The 16,693-nt window shown below is 38.0% G+C and overlaps 1 protein-coding gene across 2 annotated transcripts in view; it reads right to left on the reverse strand.

Moving 5' to 3' along the window:
* MAP4K3 (mitogen-activated protein kinase kinase kinase kinase 3) overlaps positions 1–16,693 on the reverse strand; it is a gene marked incomplete at both ends in the record, with an annotated part of 80,554 nt that overhangs the window by 18,951 nt on the left and 44,910 nt on the right. For both annotated transcript variants that reach the window (XM_079550178.1, XM_079550179.1), the window contains 8 exons: positions 183–267; positions 4,712–4,753; positions 6,417–6,526; positions 7,085–7,247; positions 8,104–8,146; positions 11,652–11,708; positions 12,008–12,046; positions 13,133–13,191. In XM_079550178.1, coding sequence (XP_079406304.1) covers positions 183–267; positions 4,712–4,753; positions 6,417–6,526; positions 7,085–7,247; positions 8,104–8,146; positions 11,652–11,708; positions 12,008–12,046; positions 13,133–13,191 — 598 coding nt within the window. The remainder of the gene's footprint in view (positions 1–182; positions 268–4,711; positions 4,754–6,416; positions 6,527–7,084; positions 7,248–8,103; positions 8,147–11,651; positions 11,709–12,007; positions 12,047–13,132; positions 13,192–16,693) is intronic.

Raw genomic sequence — 16,693 nt, forward strand, 5'->3', positions numbered from 1 at the left:
TACTTTAATGTAATTTAAGAAAACACTGTACTTGAGGCAGCAGTGGTATAATTAGAGAAGAATTTCTTCTTATGCCTACATAAATATTAAAAGATACTTTAAGGAGAGCAGTCCTGCTCATCTGAACAGTACTAAAATCCTAGGAGAGGACAAAATTGGGTAAAAGATATGTAATATACTACCTCTTGTATCTGGATTTATCCATGATGTTGCACAATGGATTTTTAACGGACAGCCATTGAAAACCTTTGAAAAGCAAGCGCCCATCTGTGAAAAAATAATTACATACATGTATATGTAAAATATAAATAAAACATGGCATTTTCAATGAAATTATTTTGACTTAAAGTAGTAACAAGTTAAGAATAGACTCGTTTGTGTGGTGGAGAATAATCTCAACGAGACAACATGGTTGCAAATCAACTTGGTTGGGCTTATTTTGCTGTTCATTTGGCTTCTTAAAGAGCTATGTTATGAACTAAAGATCCTTCTGAATAAATATGCCACAAATAGCATTTGTGAAGTAGCTCTTAAATTTACTACTCCAGCACATGCTCACTATAAATGGGAGAAATCTGAAAAAGGTCCCTGAAATTCATGATTTTCAAAAACACTCTCAATACTGAAACTTCACTCTTTACCATACTTCACAAACACAAAATAAATCTTTCAGTCATGCAACAATTAAAAACTTAGTTTCGTTTTTCTGATGATACATTTCTGATGATCTAATGATACACAATCTGATACATTTACAGTACTGATTGCTTTCTGAAGGGAAATCTCTAGCAGAATTTCAGTCCTTTTTCAGAATAATCTCAATAAACTTGGTTTACCTATTAGAGTCACACAGAATACTATCATCGATCTCTGAATTTTCCCCCAAAGGACACACTAGCATTATATATTATTTATATTTTTTATACATTTTATCTATTAATATATAATCTTTATATATATGTGTTTATATACATACATACACACACACATATATATACACATACGTACATATACATACGTACATTTTTATTATTTTATATATATACATTATATATATATATATATATACATTATATATATATATATACACACACATTATATATATACAAAATCAAGGTATATATATAATCAATTGCAAGAACAGTTGGTAAATTTGCATCAAGATGACTGAAAAGAAGAAGCCAGAACTTCCTCCTTCCCTTCCCAATTGCCCATACTATTTTGTTATGGAACAGAGTGGATCAGTAGTACTATAGATGAAAAGAACTGATAAAGTAGAAACAATTAGCAAAGGGAAATGCTACCATTCACATAGGCAAACACAAGAGCCACTCATAAGTGTTCCTGTTCCAAATATGAGCAGATATTAACTTTATGCAATGGCTCCTATACTCTGTAAAGGGCTACGAAATAGCAGTATCTTCTTTATATTAACATTATGAATTATTATTGACCTATAATTGCATAAGCAAATAGCTCCCATGTCAATATTTTGGTTTTTTTTGTGTGTGAACCTTCTGCTGAAACAGGAAGTCAACAGAAATTTCAGTCCCTTGTGAATACAGTTTAGTGTAAAAAGAAAAAGATTTCAGAATTAACCATTTAACATTAAAAGAAGCAGAACTGAGGTATTTCTTTGTGTTTCACACATCTCTCTCTCACATCTCTATCAGGAACACCATGAGTTGGTCTGTATTTATTTCCAAAAGAGAAAACCAAAATTCATGAATGGCATCAGCAAAATGTTGAAGACCCCACTGCACAAAGAGAAGGGGAAAGACTTCAGCACTGCTGAATGACTAAATAAATCTCAGCAGAAAGAAGGGAGCTCGCTGCTTGCTAGACATTAAGATGAACCTTCCACAGGCATAAGAACATAATAACTAAGAGACAAGATACAGACAATGAGGCAGGAATATGAGAAGATAATGACACAGAGTGATCTCAATGTACTGACAGCTTCCATGCTGCCTAAACCCTTGGCAGCAAGGAATTTGGAGGAGGGATATCAATGAAAGCAATACAAGGATCCTATGGAAGCCTTCTCCCAAGCATGCAGGACTCTGAAGGCACACTTTGAAAATTCAGATGGCAACTGAGGCAGTGATCTCCTGGAAAAAAAGAAAGAAGTATTTCTGCCATTCCTGTAAGCAGCTATGCAATTCTCCTTGACTCTTTTTTGAGCACTGGAAAGAAGCGCTGCACAGCACAGGCAGGGCTATGCTTGCTGCTAAGACCTCGCTTAGCTCTGCAGTATAAAGATGGATGAAGAAAATGGGGTTGAAATCAGAGGAAATCAACAATTTTTCTCTGGCCTCTCTCGGCCCTCATCTCTGGGATGCCTGCAGAGCCAACATGCTGCTGCAAATGCTTTGGAAGGGTAAACACAGCCTAAGGGTATCATTTCTCCAAATATCAAACAAATCCCAAGGATACAGCTGAGAATCATACAGAACAAAATATTAAACTGAGTTGCTAGGGGGGAAGCAAGAAACAAAAACACTAGATAAAAGGTTGAAGCAAGGCAACTTGAACTGCCTGCTGCCACAGAGGCATTTAAGTCTGGAAGGAATTTGAGGAGGCAAGGCATCCTCACATTGGTAGGATATATGATGTATCCCCTGAGCTGCAAGTCACCTAAAATAGCAGGGAAAAAACACACGGCCAGAGCAGGTTATTAAGAAATTTGAACCAAGTCTCTAGAGACACAGACAGCCATACATAGATACCACTGTAAACAGAGTCCCAGAACATTCAGCTATTTTTGAGGGCAGCAACATACTGCAACATACTTATTTGCAACTGATTATTTGGCTACTGATGGAGACAGGCGGTAGATGGACATGCAAATGCCAAATCAGTCTCTACTATTTAACAGGACCTGCAGAACCGAAGATACTACGAAGATACACGAATTTGCAGAGAGCAGTCCAGTTACAAGGAATTATTTGACCAACTTCAGAACTTTTTCTATTCATTCAGTCTCTTTTCTAGCTCTATTATACGGGCAGCTGGCAGTCATTCTCTGATGGTACGTCCATACAGCTTGTAGTAAGAACTCAACACAAACAACAGCTCAAAATGAGAAGTATTACTTTCTACCTTTTTTCTTATTCCATTTACTATCTGAACTTATTTCTCCTTTGCCATGATGACAGGGTTCTTCTTAATGCTAGGAGTACTTTCAAACTGCTATCATCCACTAATTACATGTATGCACACCTATGTCACACATTTACTTAGGAATTTAGTTTATTAAAACAGAACTGACCTCAAAAAACAATACTAAATGTATTTAATAAATGAAGAATATGAAGCTCTGGATCAATCCTATGCATTTACACAAGAGATGATAATTCTAAGAAACATAAGCAGGACTTCTGCCTTAGCCCTTCCCATTTCCCTAAAATGTTTAATAAGCAGAAAAGAAAAAAAAGAATCATTTGCATTTATGCATCCCTAGCAGTAATTCTATTTTCTTACCTAAAGATGAAAAATTGATCTGACTTAGGAGTAATACAGCAAAAAAAAAGTTAGCTTTCAAACACATCAATATTCCACCTGTTTCCCAGGACAACTACATGAATGCATACTCTACAACGTAAGGATGAGAGGGGCTGCGACAGATGCAAACGGCCAAGTAAGAGAGAGATATGAGCTCTTCTGATGGCAGTTCTGACTAGGAGCACAGTGACAAGTTCACAAAGACATTACAAGGGCTGCTCCAAAGTAATGCCTTCTATGTTATAATGCTGGATCACAACATCAGAGGTGTATGCTGGTGGTATGGCAGTAGAGGCTGAACCTTCCCACCTATATCCCATTACATTTTGTTGCCGTGTGACAGAACGGCATCATGGGAGCAGTCTGACACAGTGACATCTGACATGGAAGCAAATGGAGCAAAGTGAGGAACCGAATTCCTCTGTGCAGAAAAAATGGCGCTCACTGACACTATCTACACTTGTTCAGCATTGATGGAGATCAAATAGAGGATGTGAGCACAGTGAGGGGTGAGTGGTGCCATTCCAGCAGCGGCAACAACGGGTCACCACTGCTGGCACAGACTTTATTTCTCACAAGTGCAGCATGCAGGCTCTTGTTCATTGTGAAATTGCACAACTAATAATGGTGACTTTACTGTATTAAATAGTTTACTGCACTCTCTGTAGCTGTTGAAATTTTCATGAGGATAAGTAGGAGGCATTACTTTCAAAGCAACCTACATACAATGAAAATCCAGTTTGCTTTAGATTATGAAGGTGTACACAGAGGACCATAACAAGTTATTTCCAGCCCTAAGACATCTGTGAATACAGTGTTCAGAAGTTCCGAAATCTACAGCTGCACAGTATAAACTTAGTGTCATTTGCAACTTCTGAGACACATCAGCTCCTCAGATCCTACAGGGAAAGACTGATCAGCAAGCATCTTCAGTGAACTTGAAATTAATTTATGATCACAGAACTCTCATTTACATTCTAATGATGGAAACAAACTAAAAGACCTTCAAAATTCACTTAGCACAAGATCAAGTGTGACTTTTGTTCTCCGTACACTTACAGATTAACATTTCCAAGAGATATTTTTATAGTTTATTACTGTTGTTATTTTAAATACAACATGCAATTCACAAAGTATGCTTCCTCAGCCTTACTAAGAAAACATGTTCTGCCTTAAACATGCACTTACGTGACTCAGTAATACTCACATGTACTTTAGGTGTGGGAGGAAGGCCATTACTAATTGGTTTCTAGAAAATAAAAGTCAAAAGATTTCGTTTATACTCACAAAAGCACATACGCATGGACATGCTTATTCTCTCTGACACTACAGCAAAATCAAAAAGAAAAAAAGTTACACTGCTGTTAAAAGCAGGCTGATAAATCATCAGTCATAATTTTATTAGGAGAAAATGAAAAGCCAGTACTTGTACCTAAATAAGACAGACAGAAACCCTCCCTGCAGATTTTTTGGACAACGGAGTTGCACTGCTTGTTTCTACACCAACTAAACGGAAGGCATGAGGTACCTACTGAGACACCGCTGTGTTTGCTGTCATGTATCAGATGGGCTACCGTCCCATTTTGAGCAGAGATCCTCCTTTCCAACCTGAACCTCCCTATTTCTACTCCTTAATGACTACAGACCACGAACTACTAGCATCGTTTTCCTAACTAGCATCGTTAAAACCTCTGTGATTCCATAGTATTCTCCTCCTTGAGCCCTGCATCTTGTTACACACTGTTCTCTAATCATGGTGTTTGAAACAATGCCATACCCAGTAACACAAAGTTTAAGCAACAATGCAGCAGTAGTTCAACTACCAATGTAAAACTATCAATTAGTACTAATCTTTCCACTGTTAATACCAATTTAATCCATGAACAGCACACCACTGGAGATAAGTATTCTTACAGGTACACAGGAAGCCTCAAACATACAATTTCAAAGGCCAAGCTCAAACGGTTCAGGAAGCCATACTTTCCAAAGTATCACCATCACGACTGGCACTTCTTTAAAACAAACCAAAAATGCTCACTATGCTCCCACCCTATATTTCCTGTTTATTTCTTGCAATAGCATTGCATCTCCAAGCTCATCCTTGGAAGAGGCCATGAATGGCCCCTCAAACACTGAAAATTTGATCAGGCTTCCCACGCCATTTTATCCCACACTCCCACTGCCACTCCTCAAGGCATCTGCTCTGGAAGGCATTTGCTGTTTCAAGGGAGAAGCTCACTTGGAAGAGGAGAAAGTAATGCAGGATTATTCCTTTTAATCAGGGCACAGCTGCATCAGATGGTATAAAACTGCATTTTCTCCACGAGTATAACTTAACATTAGCATGCCTGACTCAAGTCTGACATTGCACTCAAACTATTAAGCCCTGAAACCTAATGCTCTGGACTCAACAGACAAGCAGTTCAAATATCTGGGCTCTTCAAATCCAAGTTCCCCATCTTTTCTTCACCCTGACCATCAAGAACACTGTATGCCTGCACTGTGATAGAAGCACAACTCATCTGGGAACAGTACTGAAGCAGCTCCTTCTTAGGATCATTTGAATTCCCCAGCAATCCACAAGGTGGCAGCATATTCCTTAATTTCCCTATTAGCTTACATAGTTATGGCTCAGTATGACATACCATGTATCTCTTGCAGCTCCCTTATTGTATGTCTCCCAAATACCTGGATACAAATAAGTAAATCTTGTATATCTGTGATTGTTTTAGATTTTAATGACTGCTAAATATGGCCTCAAACTGTATCACAAGTAAATGATCCAGCAGTAACGTGCTTTGAATCATGTAAACAAGATGCTATTCAGTACTATTCCTATTTTTAAAAGTGCGCTATAAATGTGCAAAAGATAGTTAAGACACTACTGAACATCTAGAAGCTTTAACACCTACCAGTATTTCTTTCTTTTCCTTCCTTGAAAAACTAGTGTCTCTAGCTTCATTCTGTTGATGTGGTGATCCCTCTCTTTCACCATTTAATTGTACAGAAGTGACTCCATTACCTAAAAAGATTCACATTTAAGAATATGTTCTTCTACTTTTGATTCAAAAAGTACAATTTTTAGCTGCCTTGTTTCAAATGATGCCAGAAAATTATATTTCTAAAGCATATTTGTTCCAAAATACGCACACACAAACCATCCTTAATGCCAGCTATAATCAAAGCCCACATTTTTGCTATTAGTGCAACAAATCCAGCATGGGCAGAGAAAGAGATGCAGCCACAGTTAATGGGAAAAAAGTATTTAATAAATCTAAAGAGCAGCCTGGTTATGGATAACTATTCAATTATCAATTCTTAATAAGCCACGAGGCATTTCCCAGCACATCAACTGCAATAGTAAAGATGTAAAGAGGAAAAGCTAGCAGCCTTTGTCAACAGCTTCTCTGCAAGGCATATTTGCTCTAAAATGTGTTTTACTGTGCTTCCTTATTGCTTCTTAGTTTTAATGCATCCAATACAAAAAAATTAAAACAGCATCTAATGTCCACACAGATGTAGAAATAATTACACCAGATTATTTAAGAAATACCTGAACACTTCCTGGCAACACTCTCACCTAAAACATGAGACTTCTGTGGAGGTAGCCGTGGTGGCGGTGGTCTCGGGGGAACGTGAGATGCAGACTTTGCTGGACTGTCTGATGCTGGGCATCTCTTGATTGTCCCTTGATTATCATTTTCAGAAGAATTAGTTTCTTGAGGGATAAAGATGGATTTAGGCTGAAAAGACATAGTAATAATAAACGCTTAATGAAAAAAGACTCAAAGCATGTATGCTGCATCTCAATGAGAAATTTTCACAAAGCAGTTTTCACAAATAAATTGTGAAAGCAGGATTCTGCCATGAAAGTTTATTAAAAAAATCCATGCTAGAAAAAACTTGATAGTAATAAAGAAAAATCTTACAACTGACAACAGACAAATCAAGTCTGTTTTGTCTTTTAATGTGTTAAATTTTTAACGCATTAAAAGATTATTCAATATACGGAAGCGCCATGTTCATGACTACAGATAACCCAACTAGCAAGTAGAAAATAAAAAATATTTTAATGATACGGCTTTGTTTAAGGAATCACAAATAGGAAAGGGAATCATAAAAGAGGTCATTGTTTAGCCACTGGCTGCACTGAAACTGCTTGTAAAATCCTTCTCAGTTACACAGACAGATGGTACAGGGCCATAAAGAATCACACCTTCAGTTTTTGCTTTGCAAACAAGCAGCTATCTGACAAATAAATATATAAATTGCTTTGCTTCTTCATTTTGCTCATATTCGGATAATGCCAGTGTGAGAAGATTCAGTTACTCTTCAAGAGGCCACACATAAAACTCACTCCAAGCATACTTCTAAGTATCACCACTCATTCACTGAGCAGTGCAAGACTTGCTGCAAACCTGCCAGGCTGCAAACACAGGGGTCAATACCTCTGGAAACAACACCGACTTAAAACTTGATTAAAGTCCCAAAGTCCTGGTTCAACTGAGAGCAAAGTCACCGTATTCACTTCGACATTTCTGCACTTACTTATTTTAAAGGCGTTCCTTTTTTCTGCGCGACAAAGCCGCCCTCACTTACCTTTGGCGGTAAAGGAGGTGGCACTTTAGGTTTCATAGTGGCACTGTAAAGAAACAGGATAGACTGCTGTCCAGTATAGTTTTTGGAATCTCATATTGCATTGTTCAAGAAAGTACAGAATTTCATGAGTTCTACACAAATAACTTTTATACAAACACCATTAACTTGTCAACAGCACCATTCTATCAAAACAACCACATCATACTTGAATACCTCCAAACACTTCCCTTACGCTCTGTGTACCACAGACACTATCAGAAAACTCAGGCATCACAGATTCTCCCTCAAAACAACAAACTGATTTGTTAAAGATGGACATAAATGCAAAAAAAAAAAAAAAAAAAAAAAAAAAAAAAAGAAAAGCAAGGAAATGCAAAGCAAGCCTGGTATTTATGCTGCTGAGGAGAAAGGTTTAGGGAATAAGTAAGGTTTCCCACATGGCCACTTGCAAGTATGTAATGCAAAACAAATTTAAATATGATTGATAACATTCCTTGGAAAATTCACTGCTAACTTCTTCAGAACAGCTTCACACATGAAAGCAAAGTCTGCAGTGTACAGCTAACCTACTCTCACTTTTTTCCTCCTCCTTTCACGAGTCTCTTTTTCACTATAGAAATCTTCTGAGAAAGACAATTTTTTAACTTAACAACTTGGCTACAAACAAACAATCAGCAAGAAACAAGAAAGCTGAAGCATGAGACGTGTTATTACTGCTGGCTTTGTGGTTTCAAAAATATGCAGCATTTTTCTTAATTTCCTAAAATTTTGATGTTTTCATAAATTCTTGCACTGTACTGTTGCTTTTGGAACAGAGGATTATTTCTATTAAATAAATCAGAAACATAGCTGTGAAAGCTTCACATTCCTGCACAGCTGCTCCGCTGTTTGTTTTTTTTTTTTTTTTTTTAAATAAAACTACGTTCCACAGTTTTGGGAGAAAACTGAAATAGCAAGATATCTGTTCGCTTGCTTACAACTCCACAACTTGCCTGCTTCACATCATTCTTAAGAGTTTTGTTTCGAGCACCTTATCAGTTGCTAATATTTTAGAGAAGCTGGAAGGAATTTCTGAGAATGGGTTACCCAGTGTTGAGTACTTGAGCCACAATGATGGTGGCAGTTATCTTTTCTCAGAACAGGGCACCACGCTTAAGTTCTCAGAGTTATGCGAGTCCAAGCTCCTTTCAGTTTCCTTCATATTGCTCCCTGTATTTCAGACAGGCATCAGTATCACTGGGCAGTGAAGTGTTAATAAAAAAAAATTCAGTGCTTAAGCAGAAGTATGACAGATGTTTGTACAAAGAACGGCGTGCCCTGGTTTCAACAGCAAGGCTTATGTGCACTTTGTCACTGCCGGCCATGCAGGGCAGTGCCCCAGTAATTTCTGCCTTCCCAACTTCCATTAGCAGAAGTTCCAACATCATCAAGTTTGCTGCATGTGCAAAAAAATATATATTATATATAGAGAGAGTGAGAGAGACATTTAAATGAAGAGAGATGATTTTATATTATTCTCTGAGGTGTCTGGATTCTCTGCTGCTATGAATCACCCGGTTTTGAGTCATGCAGTGGCATCAGTTTGGAGTGGCAGGGGGACAGCTGCTTCATTGTGTGTGTTCTGCATCTGAGGGAAGAAGCAATTGATGTCACATATGCTCTTCAATTGCAGCTCCACCTCACAGAATATAAATCAAACAAGAGCCTTGAATCTCAGCGGGCTCCAGAAAAATCTATCCAGAGACTGAGCTAACACCCCAGCTCACCACAGCAGAGCTTCAGGCTCAAGCAGGTAAAAAAGAGCAGAAACTCCTAAGACCTTTGCTGTAGGGCAAGAGTATTGGGGATGAAGCATGAGAAAGAAGCAAAATCCCCAGGATGTTTTCAGAACACCAGTTGTGACTCTGCTTATGGTCAGACAAATTGGAATCGCTCTGCAAGCTCTGAGGTGCTTTCTTGTTTAATTTGAACAAGAAAATTCACAGAAACACAACAGCGACAAAAGCACCTAAAGCCAATGCTTTAGGTCAAAGTTCTGACAGAGCTTGTGAAAGGACAAAGCAATCAGTGCAAGAATGTCAAAACAGTAGGAATCAAGAGGTTCCAAGTCCTGAACCATTACTGAAGTAGATGATACTAGCTGCAAACAGAGCTAGAAAAGAAAAAATTAAAACTAAGAGAGAGCTGTATAGAAAACACCTAGATATCAATAGAGATGGAAGAACCAAGTCAAACTGGCTTGCAGCAGTGCAGATATCCAGACAGTCTTCAGTGAAGATGAGAACAGAGCTAGCAGTATGGACTTTTAGAGGGCTGTTTATTTCTTCAGTGAAGGAAGCCTGACTTAGCATAATCAAGGCCTAGGCAGCTATGAGCAAAGCAGATTCTCAGCTCAGCCCAAACTATGTGAACAGATCAGCAAGTAGTGTTATCACTCCTCCTCTCCACGATAACACTTGGTAGCTCACGTTGTAAATGATCGTGTCTATAGACAACAACTTAATGAAACAGCAAGAATTTCTCAAGGAGTAAAGCCTGCTAAAAACTAAGAATCATTTTTCTTTGTAAATGTCACTTGCATCAAATAGCAAATGTACTTGTGTTTTGAGAAGTTGATCATTAATCAGAGCAAGTTGCACGCCCTGTCGCCTAGCTGACACCAGACACTACAAAGCTCAGCAGCCTTACCTCTCCTGAAGAGGGCTGTCCCTAAAGCTTGCTGAAGTGATAAAAGCCCCACCTTTGTTACAAGGAAACAAGTGCAACAACTCAAGAAAAGAAATAGTTATTTATTTCTCCATAAAAGAGTAAACATTCCATTGATAGATAATGCATGTTTTACAGGTTTCTGGCATGAAACAACAGCTTTCAAAATTATCCATTAACAGAAAAGTTAAGCAAGAAATCTGCCTCAAGGGCAACTTTCTTTTTTGTCTTTACACTGGATTTACTTAGGAATGTAAATTTCCACATACTGTCTGTGTATTTAAAATTGTTTTGGCTTTTATCTGTCAACAGAAAAGGCTCCAAAATACTTCTACCAGTGGAATTTAATATAAGCATTATTATTTTAGCACATACCTACTGACACTGCCTTTGCAGTCACATAAGCTTGTTCTCCCTGTCCCAGAAAACTCGGATGAGAATGTGCAAAGAATAAACCCAGTCCTGGTTATACATACTGCTTATGTATTTCCATAAGCTTTTAATACAGTTATCATTTCTAACGACATCAGGACAGAGGTCAGACAACTTCATGGTTCAACAGAAGCATACTGAGATTTTGTTCAAAAACAGAAAACAAAAGGACAACTGTATCAAATGAGGAACAACATTTTCCCCCCCTCATTTAACACAAGTTCATCAGCACAAAAAGCAAAATTCTGGAAATGTAATCTAGAAACTACATTAAACGTGCATCTTGAATTGAATTCAACTTCATTTCCATCAATTCAAAAATCAGGCTTTGAACACAAGCACACACACACACACACACACACACACACACACACACACAAACTTTTTTACAAGAAGAAAAAGTTACTTACTGTTTAGCATCATCATCTGCATCATCATCATCATCTTCTAAATGTGCCACATGTCCCCTACGAAAATGAACAAAGTACTATGGCTGAGTCAATTTTAATAGAATGACTTTGGCTGCTGTGTAAAATTCTGAGCCTAAGGACTACAACCCCTTTTACAGATCTTTATTCCCTTTTACCTTTTGTTACTGTTATTAGTTATTACATTATTATCTAAAGCATAGCTGCAATCCAGACAACTAAGCCTCCCCCTTATCTCCTCAGCATGTACAGAGTCAAACAAGAACTAGCTGTGACAGTCATAAGAAATCAAAGAGCAAATGAGCGAAACACACAAGAGGAAAGAAAAATAGAATTACCGCTGATGCAGTTCTTCTTCAACTGATTTTAAGAGACTCCTTCAGCATAAATAAGAATAAAAAGACAGTTTAATTATGGCACACAAACTTAATTATCAAAAGCCGTGGCAAATGCTCCTATGATTTTGACAGTAATTAACCCCAAACATGTTATTTTAGCTGGCTTCCAGAACATCAATCAAACAGTGCTAAAAAGTTACACAACACATTTCCACCCGCATTTATTACTGCACTGCTATTAAATGCAGTCTTCATTGTTATCTGTGTAATAGAAAGCAAGGACAGTTTTAGCTTGATTCAATTTAAAAGAAAACCATGCTATCTAAGAAAATCAGTAACAATAAAGAAAAGCTAGAGTGACATGAGCATTAAACTACAACTAGAACAAATCTATATTACCCTAATTAATTTTTCTAAAGTTCTGAACTTTATTTTTGTGACTTTGGAAACACAGAGGAACAGCAGGCAAAATACAGGGATAGGAAGCAACAAAATGACAAAAGATCACAGTATTCAGATTTTCCAATCTAAAAGATTTTGTAAAACAACATGCTCTAGGCTTACATTTTATGCATTTTTCAAATATGATCTCACTTAGCAATGCAAAGGTAGGCATCCTAATTCTGGCACACATAGATGGAAATTAAGAAATTAGGTGGAAAACAATGGTTATATTGAAAACTATTTCACTTGACGAACATGAGAGAATTATTAAACCTATGAAGTTAGAGGACTTTGAACAAGGTAAATTTTATTGAATATTCCTAGCACTCTGTAACCTGAACAAGGGGTTCACAGAGCAACTGTCAGGAGGAGCTACAAGATGGGGTAAAATTGTGCTCCACAGCAACTACTTTTGTGTTAACAAGCAGACTGAGATCACAGCTCACAGCACCACAGAGGCAGTATGAGCAACACAGCCTCAAACACTGAAAAGTGCTGTAATTCTTTATCACTGTAACTACTATCACTATAGAAATAAAGAGTTATTTTGGAATTGTAATTGATATGAACAGGCATGACTTTTTACTACATCAGTTACAGCTGATGCATTTAAACATACATGTACAGCATTCTAACAGCATCAAGGGAGTATGAGACAATAAAATGCCATTGCTTACTCACTTATTTGCACCCAAGAAGTAGCCACCTTGAGGACCATGACCATATTCTAGCTGCAGATCCTACAAATACAAGAGAATGAATCTTTAAAATGAAAATGTGAACATCAGACACGTACCCTGCATCATGCTGCTGTCACCTTCTCCACAAAATCTGAGTATGGAACAAACTAGCTCAAACCCACCTGACCCCTTACGTTCCTGTCACCCAAAAATCTCCTCTATGCCAGTTAGCAGAATTTGCTTTCCTTCTCACACTCTATTACTACCCTGTATAATTCCTTCTAAAGCTGTCATTAGCCTCCTTCTTGGACATGCAGATGCTTTACTCAAATAAGTGAGCTGCAAAAAGGTAACAACGTCAAGACTTTGTGATAGACCAAACCAGATCAAAGCAATTGCGCTGCTTTTTACAGAGCCCTGCCATCCATCCCTGTCGGGTGCATTAACAGTACTTCTTTCAGACAAGGAGTTCTTCTGGCAGAGAGCCTGAAATGCCTTCGGCACATGGGGATGTGAAAAAAAAATAAGCAGAAAGGAAAGTAAAAGTGCTTTTATAGCTCTGATGCACAATTTAAGGATAACTCTAGGTCCTCATGTATATTTTAACATCATCTTTTGTATCAAAAAGAAAAACAATAATATCAGGATGGGCAACAAAGCAAAGCACTCAAGCAATCGTGGAGGGCAGGCTACTCAGAAAAAGAAGTGCCAACAGGCTGCAGACACTACTATTCAACAGATGTTGCATGGCATACAAATTAAATTCATTAGGCAGAATACAGAGAGCATATTGAAGCACCCTCAACTTTGCATCTGTCAGGAGAACACATATAATTACAGGGTATTTATTTCTTCCAATGGATCATAACCTACGTAGACCTGCTCCCCCCAAAAATGCTGTGTGCATTCACCATGAGAAATCAGTTATTCACCACTTAAGTTAGTGACAAATGATGCTACACAAATGATGGTATACAGCTCCTCTACAGGGAACACTTTAAAGGTCCCCTGATATCTTCTACACAACAGTCCTCTTTCAGCTGCAGTCTGTACCAAAAGCACTCAGAACTGTGCTCAGGTATCCAAGCTGTAAGAACAATAAAAATGAGCTAGACAACAACTTGGGCTGATCTTTCAAACAATATTTTAAAAGTCAGGGGAAAAGTCTCCTATGAGATTTGCCAGTGCTCCATGAAAACAAAACACAAATCGCCACTACTTCCAATTGCAGACTGAAGAGCCATTACTTAACAAGATGCTATGAAAGATTGCTTTTTCACTTGGCTAAGAGTCCCAGGACTTGCAAACTGCACCCTCAACTCTGCTCTCTAAAGCTAAGCAGTGGTTTCCACATGGTTGTTCCTACCACAGCTGTCAGCAGCATGTGATTGCTTTCATGAGCTTCCATATTTTCCCAAAGCAAGTGGGATATTGTGGAAACAAGCAGTATATAATTATGTGATGTAAAAGAAAGCACAGATCAGAGGTTTGAATAAAAATTGCAGAGGAAAGCCCACTGCTGGCATTTCCTCAATCTTCAACACAATGACTTTTTAACCTTAGTACCGAATTTATCACACATATATTTCTAGAATTAAACAAAGAAACCCAAAACCACCAACAAACCCTACGCGCTTCCAACCACGTGACTCAAAGCCACCCAGCTTTCAACTGAAACCTCAGTCAACTTAGCCAAAAAATGAAGGGACAGGAAAGAAGAGCTTGTAATCAGTGCTGCAGGTGGGGAGGAAGGCTCCCTTCCCTCCAGGGCCACATCCCCAGCTCCACAAGGCAGACCTCAGCCACGGGCACTATGAACACACTGCTCTTTTTCTTCCTTCTTCACAGTTTCATTCTCCTTCTATACCTCAACAGCTTGCACAGCGAGTCTCCTCTCCCCATGAAAGGCCATCCCATGCCCTCTGCAAATTCAATCTCTTCATTAATCTCTAAATCTGTCACCTTCCCCAGTCAATTCTGTTAACCAGTTAACGTACTCCGATTCACCACATAGACACACTGAGTTAACTCTCCTGAGAGGATTTAATTATTTCTATGCCATCTCCAAAAATTCCAGATGCCAAATGTAAGCACACAGGTATTTGGGGATTCAGGCACCGAGAAGAAAATAACAAGAATGGAAACGTAAGATGTCAGCAGGCTCCTCAACAAGGAGGTTAAGCAGGCAGTGCAAAGCCACATGAGGGGATGCCAGAATAAGGGCTGCTGCAGAAAAGCAACCCCAGATCAGTATAATGAAACCTGAGATTTCCAGCTTAAGTGACGAGCGTTTTGTCTACATGCTACAAAATCACATTAATCAAAAGCAGAAAACAAAAATCTTACGCTGCACAGAGCCAAAACGTCTGTCCAATTTAATTTACACACCACACAATGCTTGACTATATATACATATTTTATGTATATTTTATATATATATAGAAAGAAACACGGCAACATCAGGAAAATTACAAAGGGAAAATAACCCCCATAACACGTAAAGAGCCTTTATCTGTCACCTAATCTTGCTGGAATTCTCTTTATGAAAAATGACATCTGCCAGAATTACTTATGTTTAAATACGCTAAGAGGACAAAAGCTGTTTTTTGTTCAGCTTACTGTTATATTAAATACTGTCAGCATTTGACTGTGATTAAAATAGGATATGTATATTTTTAACTTCCTATCCTTAGCCAGACTGTTAGTTTTCTTGTAAACTTTTAAAATATCGTTCATTTTCAACCAAAATGTGGGATGAAGCGACTACTGCTAGGGGAATTTACTCTTCTGTATTCTTGACAGATAAATGCTCAGAGCTAGAAAGCTTTTTAAAAAGATCTAAGTTGTTCTGTACCCTCTATTTCAAATATATCTTGAAGTTGTAATTTCTTAAACCCTTTAGCTACATATTTAATACATAAACATTGCTAAGTACTGCACCTACCACGCAAAGTCTCCAGAGTACTGTTGCACTTTATCAGAACAACCAATAGAAGCCCATTTTAAAGCCTAACACACACTTCAACAAAACAGAAGTATTATTAGGTATGGATTCCCATTTGAAGAAGAGAATATCATTACTTGCTAAGTGATGCAAAAACTGACTTAAAGGCACATTCTCCACATCTTAAGGTAGCCTAGTGACATTACTGATCTCCATGAATATTCTCATTTCAGATACACACCACGTTGATTAGTTAACTAAAGACATTGACAGTAGAAGAATCTGAACAACTAGGCAGGTGTTTTCCAAAAGAAGCTCAAGGCCTACAGCCAAGTACACACGAGAATACAGTCAATAACCTTGCTGTCAAAGATGCAGTCCCAGATCACTGTGCATGCAAGCTCAGGTTATTAAGGACCAACTCTTGAACCAAGGCAACCACATAGAAGATAAAACACTAACTGCAGATGACAACTGCTTTGGGAAGAAAAGATAATACAAGGAGTAATCGCTATTTCTTCACACAATTTTCCAGTTAATGGTCACATAAAAGGCAAATCACACCTTCCAGTGTAATCTATTGTGCAAAGTCATCGATGACTACAAAAGTATAAAGAT

Source organism: Tetrao urogallus (assembly GCF_951394365.1).
Source record: "Tetrao urogallus genome assembly, chromosome: 2".
Classification (NCBI taxonomy): domain Eukaryota; kingdom Metazoa; phylum Chordata; class Aves; order Galliformes; family Phasianidae; genus Tetrao; species Tetrao urogallus.